The sequence below is a fragment of the Terrapene carolina genome, unplaced genomic scaffold, assembly GCF_002925995.2.
Source record: "Terrapene carolina triunguis isolate 2854851 unplaced genomic scaffold, T_m_triunguis-2.0 Scaffold138, whole genome shotgun sequence".
In the NCBI taxonomy this organism is placed as follows: Eukaryota; Metazoa; Chordata; order Testudines; family Emydidae; genus Terrapene; species Terrapene triunguis.
The window spans coordinates 5,926,814-5,946,115 of NW_020664489.1; the positions used below are offsets into that span (position 1 = coordinate 5,926,814).

The 19,302-nt window shown below is 42.7% G+C and overlaps 1 protein-coding gene across 1 annotated transcript in view; it reads left to right on the forward strand.

Annotated features, from left to right (window-relative positions):
- PARP4 (poly(ADP-ribose) polymerase family member 4) overlaps nucleotides 1-19,302 on the forward strand; it is a 113,173-nt gene that overhangs the window by 17,073 nt on the left and 76,798 nt on the right. Inside the window, exons 2-6 of the mRNA XM_029911952.1 lie at nucleotides 4,141-4,336; nucleotides 5,688-5,826; nucleotides 13,861-13,939; nucleotides 14,567-14,680; nucleotides 18,386-18,535. Of these exons, the coding sequence (XP_029767812.1) occupies nucleotides 4,141-4,336; nucleotides 5,688-5,826; nucleotides 13,861-13,939; nucleotides 14,567-14,680; nucleotides 18,386-18,535 (678 nt within the window). The remainder of the gene's footprint in view (nucleotides 1-4,140; nucleotides 4,337-5,687; nucleotides 5,827-13,860; nucleotides 13,940-14,566; nucleotides 14,681-18,385; nucleotides 18,536-19,302) is intronic.

Here is a 19,302-nt window from a genome sequence, read left to right on the forward strand (position 1 = left end):
TTTCTTTTGGCCCAATCCTCTAATTTGTCTAGGTCTCTCTGTATCCTATCTCTACCCTCCAGCGTATCTACCACTCCTCCCAGTTTAGTGTCATCTGCAAACTTGCTGAGGGTGCAGTCCACACCATCCTCTAGATCATTAATGAAGATATTGAACAAAACTGGCCCCAGGACCCTTGGGGCACTCCGCTTGATACCGGCTGCCAATGGAGCCATTGATCACTACCTGTTGAGCCCGACGATCTAGCCAGCTTTCTATCCACCTTATAGTCCGTTCATCCAGCCCATACTTCTTTAACTTGCTGGCAAGAATACTGTGGGAAACCGTATCAAAAGCTTTGCTAAAGTCAAGGAATAACACGTCCACTGCTTTCCCCTCATCCACAGAGCCACTTATCTCGTCATAGAAGGCAATTAGGTTAGTCAGGCATGACTTGCCCTTGGTGAATCCATGCTGACTGTTCCTGATCACTTTCCTCTCCTCTAAGTGCTTCAGAATTGATTTCTTGAGGACCTGCTCCATGATTTTTCCAGGGACTGAGGTGAGGCTGACTGGCCTGTAGTTCCCTGGATCCTCCCTCTTCCCTTTTTTAAAGATGGGCATTACATTAGCCTTTTTCCAGTCATCCGGGACCTCCCCTGATCACCATGAGTTTTCAAAAATAATGGCCAACGGCTCTGCAATCACATCCGCCAATTACTTTAGCATCCTCGGATGCAGCGCATCCAGCCCCATGGACTTATGCTTGTCCAGCTTTTCTAAATAGTCCTGAACCACTTCTTTCTCCAGAGAGGGCTGGTCACCTTCTCCCCATGCTGTGGTGCCCAGTGCAGCAGTCTGGGAGCTGACCTTGTTCGTGAAGACAGAGGCAAAAAAAGCATTGAGTACATTAGCTTTTTCCACATCCTCTGTCACTAGGTTGCCTCCCTCATTCAGTAAGGGGCCCACACTTTCTTTGACTTTCTTCTTGTTGCTAACATACCTGAAGAAACCCTTCTTGTTACTCTTAACGTCTCTTGCTAGCTGCAACTCCAAGTGTGATTTGGCCTTCCTGATTTCACTCCTGCATGCCTAAGCAATATTTTTATACTCCTCCCTGGTCATTTGTCCAATCTTCCACTTCTTGGAAGCTTCTTTTTTGTGTTTAAGATCAGCAAGGATTTCACTGTTAAGCCAAGCTGGTCGTCCGCCATATTTACTATTCTTTCTACACATTGGGATGGTTTGTTCCTGCAACCTCAATGAGGATTCTTTAAAATACAGCCAGCTCTCCTGGACTCTTTTCCTCTCATGTTATTCTCCTGGGGGATCCTGCCCATCAGTTCCCTGAGGGAGTCAAAGTCTGCTTTTCTGAAGTCCAGGGTCCTTATTCTGCTGCTCTCCTTTCTTCCTTGTGTCAGGATCCTGAACTCGACCATCTCATGGTCACTGCCTCCCAGGTTCCCATCCACTTTTGCTTCCCCTACTAATTCTTCCCTGTTTGTGAGCAGCAGGTCAAGAAGAGCTCTGCCCCTAGTTGGTTCCTCCAGCACTTGCATCAGGAAATTGTCCCCTACACTTTCCAAAAACTTCCCGGATTTTCTGTGCACCGCTATATTGCTCTCCCAGCAGATATCAGAGTGATTGAAGTCTCCCATGAGAACCAGGGCCTGTGATCTAATAACTTCTGTTAGTTGCCGGAAGAACGCCTTGTCCACCTCATCCCCCTGGTCTGGTGGTCTATAGCAGCCTCCAACCACGACATCACCCTTGTTGCTCATACTTCTAAACTTAATCCAGAGACTCTCAGGTTTTTCTGCAGTTTCATACTGTTCTCTTACATACAGTGCAACTCCCCCACCTTTTCTGCCCTGCCTGTCCTTCCTGAACAGTTTATATCCATCCATGACAGTACTCCAGTCATGTGAGTTATCCCAATCACATCATAATTCCTTGACTGTGCCAGGACTTCCAGTTCTCCCTGCTTATTTCCCAGGCTTCTTGCATTTGTGTATAGGCACTTAAGATAACTCGCTGATTATCCTGCTTTCTCAGTATGAGGCAGGAGTCCTCCCCTCTTGCGCTCTCTTGCTCGTGCTTCCTCCCTGTATCTCACTTCCCCACTTACCTCAGGGCTTTGGTCTCCTTCCCCCGGTGAACCTAGTTTAAAGCCCTCCTCACTAGGTTAGCCAGTCTGCTTGCGAAGATGCTCTTCCCTCTCTTCTTTAGGTGGAGCCCGTCTTCTTGGAACACCATAAAAGCATAGGACTGGAAGGGACCTCATTTAGTCCAGTCCCCTGCACACAAGGCAGGACCCTGTAATAACTAGACCATTCCTGACAGGTGTTTGTCTAACCTGTTCTTAAAAATCTCCAATAACGGAAATTTCACAACCTCCCTAGGCAATTTGTTCCGGTCCTTAACTACCCTGACAGAAAGTTTTTCCTAATGTCCAACTTAAACCTCCCTTGTTGCAATTTAAGTCCATTGCTTCTTGTCCTATCCTCAGAGGTTAATGAGAACAATTTTTCGCCCTCCTCATTGTAACATTTTATGTACTTGAAAACTGTTATCATGTCTCTTCCTTCTCCCTCCCCCCCCCTTCCCAGTCTTTTCTTCTCCAGACTAAACAAACCCAATTTTTTCAATCTTTTCTCATGGGTCATGTTTTCTAGACCTTTATTATGTTTGTTGTTCTCCTCTGGACTTTCTTCAGTTTGTCCACATCTTTCCTGTAATGTGGCACCCAGAACTGGACGCAATACTCCAGAAGAGGCATTATTAGCACAGACTAGAGTGTAAGAATTACTTCTCATATCTTGCTTACAACACTCCTGCTAATATACCCCCAGAATGATGTTTGCTTTTTTTGCAACAGTGTTACACTCTTGACTCATATTTCGCTTGTGATCCACTATAATCCCCAGATCCCTTTTCACAGTACTCCTTTTTAGACACTCATTTCCCATTTTATATGTTTTCAATTGATTGTTCCTAAGTGGAGTACTTTGCATTTGTCCTTATTGAATTTCATTCTGTTTACTTCAGACCATTTCTCAAATTTGTCCAGATCATTTTCAATTTTAATCCTATCCTCCAAAGCACTTGCAACCTCTTCCAGCTTGGTATCATCTGCAAACTTTATAATCATATTCTCTACGCCATTGTCTAAATCATTTATGAAGATATTGAACAGAACTAGACTCAGGACTGATTCTTGCAGGACCCCACTTGATATGCCCTTCCTGCTTGGAACTGTGAACCACTGATAACTACTTTCTGGGAACGGTTTTCCAACCACTTATGCACTCACCATATAGTAGCTCCATCTAGGCCAGTGGTGGGCAATCTGCGGCCCGCGGGCTGCACGCAGCTTGTCAGGGTAATACACTGGTGGGTTGCGAGACCATTTGTTTAAGTTGACCGTCCGCAGGCACGGCCACCCGCAGCTCCCAGTGACCGTGGTTCACCATTCGCGGCCAATGGAAGCTGCGGGAAGCGGCGTGGGCCACAGGTTGCCCACCACTGATCTAAGCTATATTCCATAGTTTGTTTATGAGAAGGTCATGTGAGACTGTATCAAAAGCCTTACTAAAGTGAAGATATGCCACATCTACTGCTTCCCCCCATCCACAAGGCTTGCTACCCTGTCAAAGCTATTATGTTGGTTTGACACAATTTGTTCTTGACAAATCCTCATTGACTGTTACTTATCACCTTACTATCTTCTAGATGTTTGTGAATTGATTGCTTGATTATTCATTCCATTATCTCTCTGGGTACTGAAGTTAAGCTGACTGGTCTGTAATTCTCCAGGTTGTCCTTATTCCCCTTTTTATAGATTGATACTATATTTGCCCTCTTCAATCTGCCATGAGTTTTCAAAGATAATCGCTAATGGCTCAGATATCTCCTCAGTCAGCTCCTTGAGTATTCTATGATGTATTTCATCAGGCTCTGGTGACTTGAATATATCTAAATTGTCTAAGTAATTTTTAACTTGTTCTTTCTCTATTTTAGCCTCAGAATCTACCTCATTTTCACTGGCATTCACTATGTTGTTTACTAATAGGAAATTAGTATTGAGTAAACAAACTAAACTGCAGTAGTTACCTATTTTTGCATCTGCATAATGGCTGTGATTTTTAACCTCATTTTTAGTGTACACATGTCATTGTGGATAATGTTGCTGTACTCAGCTCTTATCATCTGAAAACTATTGAGAAGTATCGACTCCCCATTGTAAGTGCTGATTTTGTGTGGAAATCAGCTGAAGAAGGAAAACTTTTACAGATTGATGACTATGAGTCTAGTAAATCATTGGAAGGTAGTTCTGATCAAAAGCCAAGCCATTACGGTAAGTGTATTTAGTGAAGTTTTTTATGGGCTGGTACCTTTGGAAAGGAAGATTTAATTTAGAACTAATTTCAAATGGATTAGCAACAATGGTTGTTTGCAAAAAAGTAATATAAATAGAAGCTGCAGAAAAGAAGCTGGACATAATGGACCACACCATATTGGAGTCTTTCCCATTGATTTTAACGGGCTTTGGATCAGGCCCTGGATCAGGCATATGGGTAAAATAATAAATCCAATCATGACAGTCTTTTTGAATACACTGAAAAAATATCACTTGTAGTTAGCTAGAAACTTTAGTTTGATTCAACAGTATATATTGGGTTAACAGAATGTTACAAAGAAGGGTGTTAGTTTCTGAGACAACAAACTTTGAGAAATTATGAAATCTAGAGAACAGGATGTAATAGTAGAAGTATGAAATTAATAGTAATGAGTGTGGAAGAAGGATTTGAACATACTATAATTAAGATACACAGATTTAAATTTTACTCAAAAAGAAAAATACAAGCAAAAAAGGTCTGTAGTGACACTATGAGAGACTACCCAAGAATTTGAAAATAGACCAAATAATCTGTTTTAGGTTATTAGTCCCCTCATACATTGTCTTAATTTTTTTTTTCAGACTGAGACCCGTTCATTATTTAATAGATAGATAGATTAATAGATTATTAGGGTTGGAAGGGACCTCAGGAGATCATCTAGTCCAACCCCCTGCTCAAAGCAGGATCAATCCCCAACTAAATCCCCAAATGGCCCCCTCAAGGATTGAACTCACAACCCTGGGTTTAGCAGGCCAACGCTCAAACCACTGAGCTATCCCTCCCCCCTTTTTAACACTTCTAAGAAACTTTTATTTCTTTTTGGTTTTTGGTGATAGCAGTGTCTCCTAATGAAGTGTCATCTGTGAGTTTTGTGTGTTGTTCACCCCCTCCGTAAGTTTGTAGTAAAGATGTTGTTATACTTTTCTGAACTCCTTGTAATGCAGAATTTAGTATCTCATGGATAAATTAATATTATGGATCAGTGTGGTCATGACAAATAAACGTAGGGTTAGGAGTCAGGAGCCCCTGAGTTCTAATCTCTGCTCTACCAGTGACTCACTGTTAGACGTTGGCCAAATAATTTTACCTAATTGCCTCGGTTTCTCTATTTATAACCTGCTACTGTTTACCTTAGCTACCTGATAGGAGTATTTTGATGATTAATTATTTAGCATCCATACAGTTCTTTGAACATATAAAGCACTTTGCAAATGCTAAGTAGCATTATTGATTTTTGAACTATTAATATGTTAAACATAAGTAAGCCAGGTAGAAGGAATTATGCCAAGTAATGTATTTTGATAACAGGTGAGAAAAAACACTCATCTTCTGAGCATAACATTAAGGAGAAACAGGATGCCACTGAGAAGAATGAAAACTGTGGCCCTGATCCCACTCCCTTGGAAGTCAGTGAGAGCTCCGTTGGGCCCAATATGGAGAGCATCAGGTAATCCCTCTGCCCAGCATAAAAGAAAAAATGTATTTTGATATTAAGTGTGAAAAGGGGTCAGTTTATGAATTTGCCAGCATGCCTGTTCGATTTTTAAAGTTGAAATCTAACAAACTATGTTTACCCCAATTTGTAATAGAATCCAATAGGATAAACCCTTTTCATTGAGTCCAGGGAACGTTAGCTTATTAGTTTAACACTAGGTTCTTTTCAGGGCAACTTTCAGCTTGTCCTGATTTGAGAAGTACTGCTCACTTGCTTATTCTTAACCAAGCAACAATTTATTAATTCACCAGAACCACATTAACATAAATAATCAACAGTTCCCCACACAAATGTAGACACAGCCAAGTGTGTGTACTACAATATAATACGGTCTTACAAGCAATTATCACAGACCAGAGTTGAAGCTCAGTAGTTATATCAGAGAACAATGCAAATTACCAAGATTTCTCATTACATTTACTTATGGATCAACAATTCTCAATCGGTTAGTACCTAACACATTTATCACAAGTCCAAAGGTGCACTTGTCTGTAAGGCATTACTTCTTACTTCTCTTTGGCGAGATTGGTGCAAAAGGGACAAGCTTACAATATTAAAAGCAGTTGCTTAAAACAACTCCTTTCAATCTCTCTTACACCAATTTGACTGGACTTACAAAGGAGTTAAAATCTAAAATATGGTTACCTGAGGTATCATTAGGGAGTGTAGACTCAGCAAGATAATCTACAGTTATTTATTTTAAAAATTGTTTTTTCCCTTTCTAATCTTTGAAAAGAAATCTCACCACTTCTTATCCTCCTAACCTGGGAGCCGGGAGAGGGAATAGTTCTTTCCATATGTCTGGTCCAGGCATCAGTTGCACTTAGGATTCTGCAGCTTCTTGTGTTAGGTTCAGTCTACTCTCTCTAGCACATGGTGATCTCAGTTTTATGTACTCTAGCTTCAAGTCTCCTTGGAGGAGCGAGGAGGCCACTCTCTGATTCTTGTTGGGCATGTGCCAAGTGGGTGCTGAGATTTCAGCTCTGCTTCCACTTGTACCCAGTAGATGGCGATGGTATATAACAAATTTCCTTAATCCTTTTTATATCGGAGGCTTTTAAAATTTGATTAGTTTCAAGCAGGCCGGAACTCTGGCCCTGCTCCTCCTCTCCCTCCCCCGGGGGCCCCGCCCTTTGGCCAGGCCAGATGGAGGCACGCAGGAGCTGTGGTAGGGTGAGCACTGAGCATATTCCTGCTGTGTGGAGCAGCACTCCCAAAGCCCCTCTCCTCCCCCCTTCCCCCCCCCCCCCCCCGCGCGGAGCTGCCCCGCCCCAAGTCCCTTTTTGGCAAAACTTGGCATTTGTCCCATTTGCTCTTGCCAACTGATAATGGACAAATGCCCATTTTTGCCAGAAAAGTGGGGATGTCCGGGGCAGGGCTTAAAAAGGGACTGTGCTGGCCAAAACAGGACGTATGGTCACCCTAAACCAGGGGTTCTCAAACTAGGGGTTGGGACCCCTGAAGGGGTCACAAGGTTATTACATAGGGTGGGAGTCGCAAGCTGTCAGCCTCCACCCCAAACCCTGCTTTGCCTCCAGGATTTATAATGTGTTAAAATATATTTTAAAGTGTTTTTAATTTATAAGGGCGGGGGTTGCACCTCAGAGGCTTGCTATGTGAAAGTACAAAAGTTTGAGAACCACTGCCCTAGACTGTAGTAAGAGCTGCCCAGGCAGCTGTGGGGAACCCCAGACCCTCCACCTGCCCTGAGCGAGGAGCCTGGGTGCCCGACAGCAGCCCCCGGCCCGTGTCCCTGCCCCCGAGGACATGGTGTCCAGGACAGGTGGAGGGTCCAGGGCTCCCCACAGCATCCCAGGCTCGTTGGGCAGCTCTTACTAGGGCCTGACTTCCAGCCAGGACAGGAGGCAGGGCCATGGGGGGAAGGGAGGGAGCAGGGGACGTGGTCTCATGGGCGGTGTAGGGGGGCAATGTTCTTTGTGCCCAGGGTCCCAATAAATTTTAATCCACCTTTGATTTCAAGGATTTTGGCCCTACTATCAATAGGGATTCCCCCAATCGAAGCAATTTCTCTTAATATCACAAAATTATACCCTGGTTTATGTCTTTTAACATTTCTCCTTCCATAGGCCAGATGATTCCTATTCTAGAGTGTAACAATTATTTACAATGAAAACGAACAAAATCTTTACAATCTTCTAAGTTTTTGGAGGACATACTCCATACTTTATTTGATTATACATAAGTATTTCACATTATTTAGGATTTATAATAGAACAAGAGGCATTTTTCACATATGGAAGGATATATATCTGACTCACAAGGCAAACAGCTATGCAGATGCTAATTTGAGGTGAAGGACAAATTATTCATAGTATATTTGATTTACAAAAAACACAGTGTATAGTTTGTAGTCAGTTTGGGGTGAAAACACTCTGCATGGGAGAGATGGATGTGACCTTGGTTTTTATTAGCTAGGTTGTGGAAAAAGAAATTTACAAATTTGAGATACTTGCCTATGTGATTAACAATACTCTCATTTTAGCCATTTTAGTTTCTATAGTTGGGGAGAAGAATGCTCGACTTTGGCTGATCTGTAGTCCTTAGACAAAGTGTCTCACATGATGTGAAATATTTGTTTATTGTCTTCTTAGGTGGGTCCTATTTGACGATAAACAGGTTGCTCTTCTAATTTTTGAGAGCTAGAAGTAGTAATGAATCATTCAAGGGATACCTGTTGCATATGTTCCTTACAATATTTTAAAAAGAAAAAGAACAAAACCGTGCCCCAGCTCCTGTAGCCCCCACAGAGTTACTTTGGTGACTTCTACACGTTGGATGCTATCTTGACAACAGTATCTTTTAAAAAAATCCTGAACCTTTCTCTATTTTCTGTATTGTATATACATGACCATATATAGAGCTCTCATATCTTGTTTTAATTAAGAAACCATTTTTGCTTTTGAATCCTAGTTCTGAGATTTGATTTGACTTTTGTTCCAGCTCAGTGTATGCACAAAGTATTAGCACATTGCAACTTCAGATATAATTGTTTTTTCATGTTTCATGTTTTTGAGATATATAAGTGTGTGAAATTTACATTTACTTTTGAAAACCCTGCCAGCAGCCCCAAAGACTTAACTATTTCTAAAACCCTAATGTTTTTGAGTGCTTTTTCTTTCCACTCGTAAAAGCTCTAACTTGCCTCAGGGTTAAGTAATGACAGAAATTTTAGAGGCTATTATTCTGTAATGCAGCCTAGGATCTTGGGAGTTTTAGAAAAGATACATTAAAAATAATAACAATAATTAATAATAATCGCTGATTTGATCTGAGCCTGCTCCCAGTGAAGTTAGTAGCAAAACCCCCCACTGACTTTACAAACATTTCCATTGTGAGGTAGGTGAATAAATATTATCCTCATTTTACAGAAGTATAAACTGATGCTGAGGGTCTATATTGTTACCCTGAGTCACTAGCTGCATTTGAAGGGAAGTTGTTGTGGGGGCCCACAGCAACAGGATTTCCTGGAGGAATTCTGGATGTTTCCATTAGAATTCCCTTGGGCATGCACACTGGAGCTCTACCAACCTCTTACAAGGTACAATGTGGGATTCCTCTTGTGCTTAGGTGGCCAGCACAGCACAACCTTCTCCCTCCCTGTCCACTTTCAGAAAGCAAAGCAGTTCTGCCACTATTGCTATTCTGATTGCTTCTGGTTCTTCTGTAGTGTCACAGAAGAGAGGGGAAGTTGCCTTGAGTCTTCTCTTTTGTCTCGCATACCAGTGCAGGGCTATCCGCAAGTACCTTCTCCAAGAACATACAGTAACTCCTCACTTTAAGTCGTCCCAGTTAACGTTGTTTCGTTGTTACGTTGCTGATCAATTAGGGAACATGCTCATTTAAAGTTGTGCAATGCTCCACTCTTATGTTGTTTGGCTGCCTGCTTTCTCCACAGCAGGCAGCCTCCCTACACTCCCCTCCCTCCCCACAGCGTCTCCCGCCCGCCGGCAGACCCCGCGGATCAGCGCCTTGCCCCTCCTCCCCCGCCTCCTGCCCGCAGCAATCAGCTGGCTTGCGGCGTTTTGGGGGGCAGGATGGAGGGGGGAGGAGCAAGTACTCAGCGCGCTGGCTCCCCCTCCCTCCCCTGTCTCCCGAACACTGCAAGCCAGCTGATTGCCCCGGGCAGGAGGCAGGGAGGGAGGGAGGGGGAGCCTGCGCCAAGTCCTCGCTCCTCCCTCCTGCCTCCTAAACGCAAGCCAGCTGATTGCCCCGGGCAGGAGGGAGGGGGGAGGAGCGAGTACTCAGAGCACAGGCTCCCCCTCCCTCCCCTGCCTCCTGCCCAGGGCAATCAGCTGGCTTGCTGCATTTAGAAGGGAGGGGAGGGAGGGAGGAGGACCATGGGAAGTAAAGGGGGAGAAAGTGGAGGGGAAGAAGAGGCAGATCAAAGATGGGGGCTTGGGGAAGGAGGGGAGTGGGTGGGCTGAGGGTTGAGCCCCCCACCCCTGATGCTTGCAGAGTAGGGGAAGCTGCTGCTGCTGCTGCGCAACGTGCTTCTCCTAGCCTACAGCACCTTCGGCCTCCTTGCCTGCCTCATCTCCAGTGCCAGTGGGCTGTGCCTGTGTAGGGTAAGGCAGGGGCACCTCCCAACTATAGTACAGTACCTGTATTAAATTACTTGTTTAAAATGTATATAATGCCTTTTGTCTGGCAAAAAAAAATTTCCCTGGAACCTAATCCCCCTATTTACATTAATTCTTATGGGGAAATTGGATTCGCTTAACGTGAGGATGAGGATCTTGCTTTCCATTTAATTTTGTAGTATCATCACACAACAGAATGAGCTGACTGCAAAGCAGTCATCTGAAAGGTGACCTGCAAAGGCGAATGGAATAAAAATCATTGTGCTTTTTCTTAAAAAAAAATTTTTTAAGCTTTGTAATATCAGGAGTGGTAAAGGTTGTCTTCCTTAATGTTGCTAGAGGCCTAGAGAACTGTATGAGCTTTCAATTAAAGAGGCAAGGATATTGAATCTTTCATAAACAGAGCTTTTTCTCCCATTCCCCTTCCATTTTGTCAGATTTTAATCTCCTGTGACATCCTAATCTGCTAGTTCTCAAGCAGTCCAGAGAGTCCTCCATCAAAAACAGGCAATTCAAACTGGAGATTTCCAATTAAAAAAAACCCAAAGCACTTTTTATGAAAGAGAACCTCTAGGCCTTTTTTTTTATGCATCTTAAGAAAGCAAAAAAAAAAAAAGTTTTTCCCCATTTTCAGATCACCTTTAACTTCGACTTTCTCAGGGCCGCCCAGAGGATTCAGGGGACCTGGGGCAAAGCAATTTTGGGGGCCCCTTCCATAAAAAAAAGTTGCAATACTATATTCTCGTGGGGGCCCCTGCGGGGCTTGGGGCAAATTGCCCCACTTGCCCCCTCTCCTCCCAGGCGGTCCTGGGAAAAATAAACATTTAAAAACCTTCCGCATCTCAGCACAAACCCAGTTTTGAGAAAACTTCTTTTCAAGTCACTAAATTTAGTGCTAAAATTAAATTAACCCAGGGGTTCTCAAACTGGGGGTCAGGACCCCTCAGGGGGTCACGAGGTTATTACTGGGGGTCGCGAGCTGTCAGCCTCCACCTCAAACCCCACTTTGCCTCCAGCATTTATAATAGTGTTAAATATATAAAAAAGTGTTTTTAATTTATAAGGGGGGGTCACACTCAGAGGTTTGCTATGTGAAAGGGGTCACCAGTACAAAACTTTGAGAACCACTGAATTAACCCCTCTGGAGTCTCGGGGAATGCGGGGGTGGGGTCTCCCTTGGTACGGTTGGGAAGGAGGTAGGTGGTGTATGATATTGCTCTTCTCATGTGATCCCTCCCCCATGGCTCTCTTGGCTCTATCACTGTGAATCTAAAGTGGCTAATTTTAAATGAAGCTACCCTCCCCTGACATGAATCTCCCTATGGCACTGAAATTAAATGTAGACTATAATTTGGCATTTGAGAAGTGAAAGGGATGGTAGCCCTAAGGGAAAAGATAACAGCTTGGCTCATTGTGTTAAATAGATGTCTGCAAGCCTCAAACTGCTGAATGAGCTTTAGGGTAGGGAAGGCTGTGCCTCCCCAAACAGCCTGGCCCTGCCCCCTATCCGACCCCCACCCACTTCCTGCCCCCCGACTTCCCCCCTCAGAATCCCCGACCCATCCTGCTCCTTGTCCCCTCACCGCCCCCCCCAACCACCTCCCCGGGACCCCCCCCACCAACCTCCCTGTCCCCTGACTGCCCTGACCCCTATCCACCCCCCCGCCGCGTCCTGACAGACCCCCAGAACGCCCACAATCCAACTGACCGCCCCCCCCCAGCAGCGCTGTCCAGGGCCGCTCCTGGGTTACCGCCGCCTCTCCCCTCTCTCGGAGCCTCAGCGTGCCGTGTCCAGGAGCTGCCCTGGCCCCTGGACAGCGCTGCAGCGGCGTGGTTCAGCGGGACCGAAGCTCGCAGCCCCGCCCCCTTACCATGCAGCTCTGATTCAGTGGGAGGAGCTCAGGCCCGCAGCGCTCTCCAGGGCCACTCCTGACGCGGCGTGCTGAGGCGCCGGGGGATGGGGGAAGGTGGAGGCGGGGCCCCCTGCGGGGCCCAGGGCCTGGGGCAAATTGCCCCATTTGCCCCCTCCCACCCCCCCCGGGCGGCCCTGGACTTTCTTAGCTTTTGTATTGGTTAAATAGACACACATAACTCAATCCTGCATTCCTGATACATGCAAAACTTCCATTGATCTTATTGGGAATTAAATAGGCAGAAAAGACTGTGGGCTCAAGCTCTGTGTTTAAAAAATATAATATTATAACATAAAATATATTTATAATTTATTATAATTATTATGATAATATTATATAAAATAATTGATTATGATTTTAAAAGGCCACACTATCTTAAACTAGAGTTTTGTTCACTATAGCAATTTCTCTGGCTACAGAATTTCTCTGCTAAAACAGATAGATTTTTGTTTACATTCCTGTCTGGTCCTTCTGCTGCAGAACACTCAATGAATCTGATTTTCAGAAGTGCTGAGCACCTGCAGCTACCATCAGGGCCGGCTCCAGGCACCAGCTTAACAAGCAGGTGCTTGGGGCGGCCAAGGGAGAGGGGCGGCACCTGCGGCAATTCGGGGGCGGCAGGTCTCTCACTCCCTCTAGGAGCGAAGGACCTGCCGCTGAACTGCCGCCGCCGATCGCGGCTTGCTTTTTTTTTTTTTTTTGCTTGGGGCGGCAGAAATGCTGGAGCCGGCCCTGGCTACCATAAAGCCCCCAGCACAGCTGAATATCATGTGCATTGAAGTTACTCCTATGCCAGTTGAGAGCAAAGGGCTGATTGTTACTGTAATTAAGGAGAGAGCAAGTTGCATAAGAAGAAACAACTAAGACACTCACATTTTTAAAACTTATTAATAAAATACATATTTCACTGTCATTAAAAGCTATCAGTGGTAGAATAGATGTTAATTATTTTCTAGGAATGAATCAGTTACAAATTATACTTATTTGCTTAAAATACTTGCTGTTGAAGGGCATGACTTTAATATTAGGACATATATTTAAAGTCTAAGGACAGGGTGGGAATTAATCTCCCACTGATATTTAGGATTGCTAAAATGCAACTGGATGGGCAAAACCAGAGAAGGCATTTAGCAAATTAGTGGGCCAGGCAGGTAAATCACATTTGTTCATTTGGTTGTCCAATATTTTTTGCAAGATGAGTAAAGTTGAAAGCCAATCTCCATGTTCAGCTTCAGGTTGGACACACTGATCAGTCAAAGTATCCATGACCTTTTAGTGCAGGTCAGCAGCTGTGTGGCACTGATTTTTACTTGTTCAGAATAAGTTTTTGGTTTTTCTGGGCTGTGGGAAAATACGCTTATATTGTATAAGTGTAGGCCCTGCACTTAGTGTGATGCTGCAACCTTGTAAAATTACTAATTTCAAAGATTTATTTTAAAATGTTAAGAGAATTTCAATTATTCTGATTTCAGATTTTATACAGAAAATGATCAAGATATTCCTTATTTTCCACAAGATTTTGAAGTTGCAAAATATGATGCCCTTGAAAAAGTAAGCATCTTTAGTGACATCTCTTATGTTAGTAGAATGCAGTAGGATCAATAAATGGTTTGCAGTTCTGTATGCATTACTTTAATTTTTTGTTTTAATCTTACAAATTATTATGCCATCAGGGTCACAAAAACAAAGAACACTATTGACAAACAAATTTAAAGTAGTACATCTTTCAGTGCAGCCTAACTTTACTTGAAACAAAATTCTAATTTTTATCACTATAACATCCCCAAGGTAACAAAGTACAGTAATATGTATATTCTTCTGGCAGTTTATACAGTTAACAAAGATTTTATATAAATAAATTAAATGTAATTTAAATGAAGTAAGTTTTCATTTCAAAATGGAGAAGACTTTCAGATCTCAAAATATAGAAGAAATTGTACATTGTCCAGCACAGTGAATCTCTGATACTGACTGGAGCTTCTGGGTGCTGTGGTAATGAAAATAATAAATAATTGCTGTACATTCCACTAATGCTTTCATAGCAGTAAATCATGATGGTTCCCTATACAATGTGGGGGACGTGGGGAAGTATATGTTATGACAACAAACAGTTGAAGAAAACATTAATGACAATATGAATGGGACATGTTTTGAAATAAAAGGGTTGTTGTTTTTCAGATTAGTACTGAGAAAGGCAAACAAGTTGTAGTTATTGAATTGCAGTGTTCCCAGGAATCGTGTGAGTTTCCCTTTCGAATATCTGCACACTTCAGCATGTCAGATGGATTCAAGGTATGAGCTGTTTTTTGTCATTTATTACAAGTTTATTTGTTAGTTTATTTCAGTATATTTAATAAATCCATCCCATCGTGCCAAATGCTTGTCATTCCTGTTTGCAATAAGATTACTAAATATAAATAAAAGAAAAGGTCATTCTACTAGCTTTTGACTGACATAACTGACTGAAAGTAGGCTCCCAGACACAGTGAGGCTAATTAATCTTTCCTGCAACTACTGAAGCCAATGTCAGTGTAACACAAATGAGTTCAGTTATCTGAACGTAAACCAGGGTGAATTTGGCCCATTGTGTCACATCAAGGGCCCTACTTGGAGCCAATTATTTGCCAGTCCTGTCACTTCAAAGTTGGTAAAATGACTTTTCCTGTCATTTATTTTTAAGAATTTACCCAGCCATTACAGACTTTGTGAGTAATGCAGCATGCTTGCCCTTCCTGACCCTCTGGTTCTTCTCCAGCAATCCTAAAAGCATTGCCTCTTTGGGTATGTCTATACTGCAATAAAAGACCTGGGGCACAGCTGCTGCTGGCCCGGGTCAGCTGACTTGGGCTCGGACTGTGGGGCTAAAAATTGAAGATTAGACGTTCGGGCTTGGGCTGGAGCCCGGACTGTGAGATCCCTCAAGGGAGGGGGATCTCAGAGCCTGGGCTTCAGGCTGAGCTTAAACATCTACACTGCTATTTTTAACCCCACAGCCTGAGTCCCACTAACCCAAGTCAGTTGACCTGGGCTCTGAGACTAGGTGCAACAGGTTTTATATTGCAGTGAAAACGTACCTTGTGTGATGGGGGTTACATGTACAGGTGGTGCTGTCTAGTGGTTATACCACTGGGTGCCAGCTCTGGTCCGTTTCCAGCGTCCCTCTCCAGCAATTGTTCTAATGCTAAGTGGTCCACCTTTTGGTAGGTAGCAACTAGGCCTTCCGGCTGGATCACCAATTGCATTCACTTCCTTTCAGGGTAACAGAGTCCAACAAAATAGATACAGTCCAATGCCCCCAGAAAATAAAGGGTCTTTAACCCACCTCCAGACTCCTGTGGGTGGCACAGTCTTGACTCAAGGCTTACAATATCTCTGTACTCTCCTCTCCAAGGTTGGGGGAGAGAAAGGGGTTTATGCCCCTCCACCCAAAGGGCAATTGGTACGGGAGCCAAGCTCTCTCTCTCCACCAGGCTCTGACCTAGGAACCTTATGAGAGGCAGTGATAGCATATACCCGTTTCAGGATTGCCTCCCTGAGCCACTTCCTACCACTTGCTTCCCCAGTCCAAGGTGTGGTCAAATGCCTCATTAAGTGATCCTCCAGAAGCTAGAGCAAAAGGTTCCCTACTCTTAGGGAACGGCTAGCTCTTCCTTTAGGGCCTGGGGTAACTGCTGCTAGCAGAACTACTCTTGCAGCCAGGACTCCTGCTGCATTCTTACTTAGGAGCTCCCAAGGTAGGTGTCCCCCATTCTTCTTCATACCTTGTTCTTGGCTTAGAATCTTGCACCTTTCCCAGTATTCTTAAAGAATTGCAGAAGAGCTTTTTTTATTGGGCCCCATTTTCCTTGTATCCTTGATAGTTGTTTCAAGGAAAATTTTATTATTTTAAGGCCTCTGAGTTTTCTGTATAAACACCTCCTTTCACTGGTACAGTCTTTACAATCCCAAAGAATATGATCTATCATTTCCTGGACCTGTTACGCATAATTCATCTTTATTCTTGTTAATTAGAAATAAATTACTGCTTAACCCACAATGCCCTGTTAGAATTCTGAAAAGAACCACTTCATTCTTCCTTTCAGGGTCTTGAATTATATCAACGTTGTCAACTGTTTGGCATACTACTTGGAATTTTCTCCCCTTCATTTAGCTTGCTCACAGTTCTTGACATTCCTTCCTTAACTCATTTTTCATTAGGTGTTTAAATTTCAGTTTGCTTAAGGAGATTCCTTGGTCAATTTGTTCACAATTAATAGCCCTTTTGCCTGTTTGTCTTCCAATCTTTTACCTGCTATCCCTACCTGCACCAGAATCCATGCTATTACTATGGTTATATCCAATTGCGCCAGTTTGGTTGTTAGCAGTAATATTGCATTCAGAATATAATTTCTGATGTCAGACTTTCCATTGTAAATTGCCTGCTGTCCTGATAAGGAATCAGAGAAGATGACCATGGCAGCTGATCACACATTTAAAGCCCAGTTTAATGCTAGCACAATCCCTATTAGCTAAACCGTAAAAATGGATACAAAATTAGTTAGCATTAGAACTTTCTTGAGTCTGAATGAGGACACGCAGAAGGCTTCTTCCCACTCTTCCTGTTCCTTTGTCTTTTGAGTCATCTGTATATATATGGCCATAGTGTCCCCACTTATCACAAATATATTGATTTCTTATATCTTGTATATTTATCATTCTTCTCCTTTTATTTATTTCATTATATTATTTCATGCCTACCTCAAGGGGAATGGTTTTCCGATAACAGATAATTTTTCCAATAGCTGTAGATTTTGATCTCTTTTAGTCCTTTTTTTTTTCCCATTAAGATCCTTTATCCACTTCTGTACTCTGTTTACATGGGGAACTTTGAATTTTTGCCCTACTTAGCCTCCACTTAATTCCAAATAATCATTAACCTAGTACTTTGGCCCAAAAGGTTAAGTCTAAGAACTTCATTCCAAGAGTGATAGGCACTTCATTGACTGTTTCTGTAGTGCACATAGAGGCATAAGAATGAAGGCACCACATGCAATATGCAATGGCTGTACTTGGATATAGTCTAGTTTTCTCAGATTTGTGTTCACTGCTGACCTAAAGTCTTGGCATCCATACTCAATAAGTGGTCTAATTCCTGTTCTGTATAGCCTTACCACCTTTTTCATATCCACTCCCCAGTATGTTCCAGAGATACTTTTAAGTAACTTAACTCTACCTTTGTACTTTAATATTTTCAGTATGGTCCATGAGAGGCAGTCATGTAGCTATAACTTTACATCTGTTTGGGTTTTCCTTGTTGTGAACATCATTCCCTTAGTTTAGTCTATGGAGAATTTGAAGGCCCACCTGTTTCCCTATTCTGCACTTCCCTTAAATGCATAATTGAAAGCGCTGCCAAAAGAATAAAGGTTTCTGCTTTTGGTCTGTATGACACAAGACATCAACAAATAATGTGATCCCTATTCCTGTACTCATCTCCTAGGGGAGGTTATTTATCATGATGTTAAAGAGGGTTGGTCTAATTACACTCCACTGTGGAGTTCCATTTGCAGTTGTGTATGTGTTGGAAAAAGCTTTCCCTATTCAGACTTGTTAATTTGCTGAAGTCCCTGACCCATATATACATTCTTCCGATAATACCCAGGGAGCCTACTTTATGAAGTAGTCGTATTCTCCATAACACATCATAGGCTTTTTCTATGTCCAAAAAGGTTATTCCTCCCTTCCAAATTGTCTGTTTCCCTTTTAAGATTCCCTTCCAACTGGAGCAAGCTCAGTATGTGTGGAGGGGTGAAGTCATCTGGGCCCGGAACTGCTCCTCAACCCCTTCTGTCCCAATGTAGAGTTTATACACCCCATCACACTCTGAAAACCTGTTATGCTAGAGCTCTAGATTAACCTTGTGCACGAGTCTCTCAGCTGGTAGTGTGACATGCCACAAAACTGGCACACTTCTGTAAGTCTTCTTTTTCTTATGTATTTTGATGTTGTCATTCACAGAGTAAAAAACAGTTCATTGCAACTAAGACTTCTGAAGAAGTAAGAGAAAATTATGAGATTTATGTTGAAGATTTGAAGAACCAGGATTTTCTATTAAGAGAAACCTTTCCACCTGGTGCAGACTATTTAGCCTCTATGAAATTACAAGAGGTTAGTATGACTTATTTGTTTGTATTCTTCTGGTCTTAATGATTTATATTAGTTTCTGATTCTCTGATTGTGAGGATTATGGTTTAGATTTAAGTAGTAGAATATAATAGGTTAGGGAAAATGGTATTTATCTGCTAATGTTTTGAAAGATTTTTAGGAATAATGAACTAATGGTTTACATTACTTCACTCTAACATATGAAAAGCAAATTTAATTAATCACGCTGTAGAGAATTCCCAGTATCCTTATTCCACCATAGGTAAGTACATAGACTACTCCATCAAAGTCAGTGGGAGTTGTGCCCAAAAATGATGTCAGGATATTGTACAATTTGATGTTTTCAAGTGCCAGAATTCTCACTCATTACTTATGTTCATAGCCTTGATCCAATTTCCACTGAAGTCTGTAGGAAGACTCCCATTGAAAACAGTGAGTTGGATCCTGGCCCCAGGAGTATTTTTCAAATAGGTTTGATTACATCTATTTTCAATAGCAGATAGACAGTGCGATACAAATTTTTTTTCCATGTATCTTTTTACTGTAAGCAATCTACCCTCCCCTTTGCCCCAGATAAGCTAAACTACGTGTTGACACAAAACTGGCTTTAAGATTATATCACCTATATCCAGGAAATGTTAAGTATCAGAGGGGTAGCCGTGTTAGTCTGGATCTGTAAAAAGCAACAAAGAGTCCTGTGGCACCTTATAGACTAACAGATGTATTGGAGCATAAGCTTTCGTGGGTGAATACCCACTTCGTCAGATGCA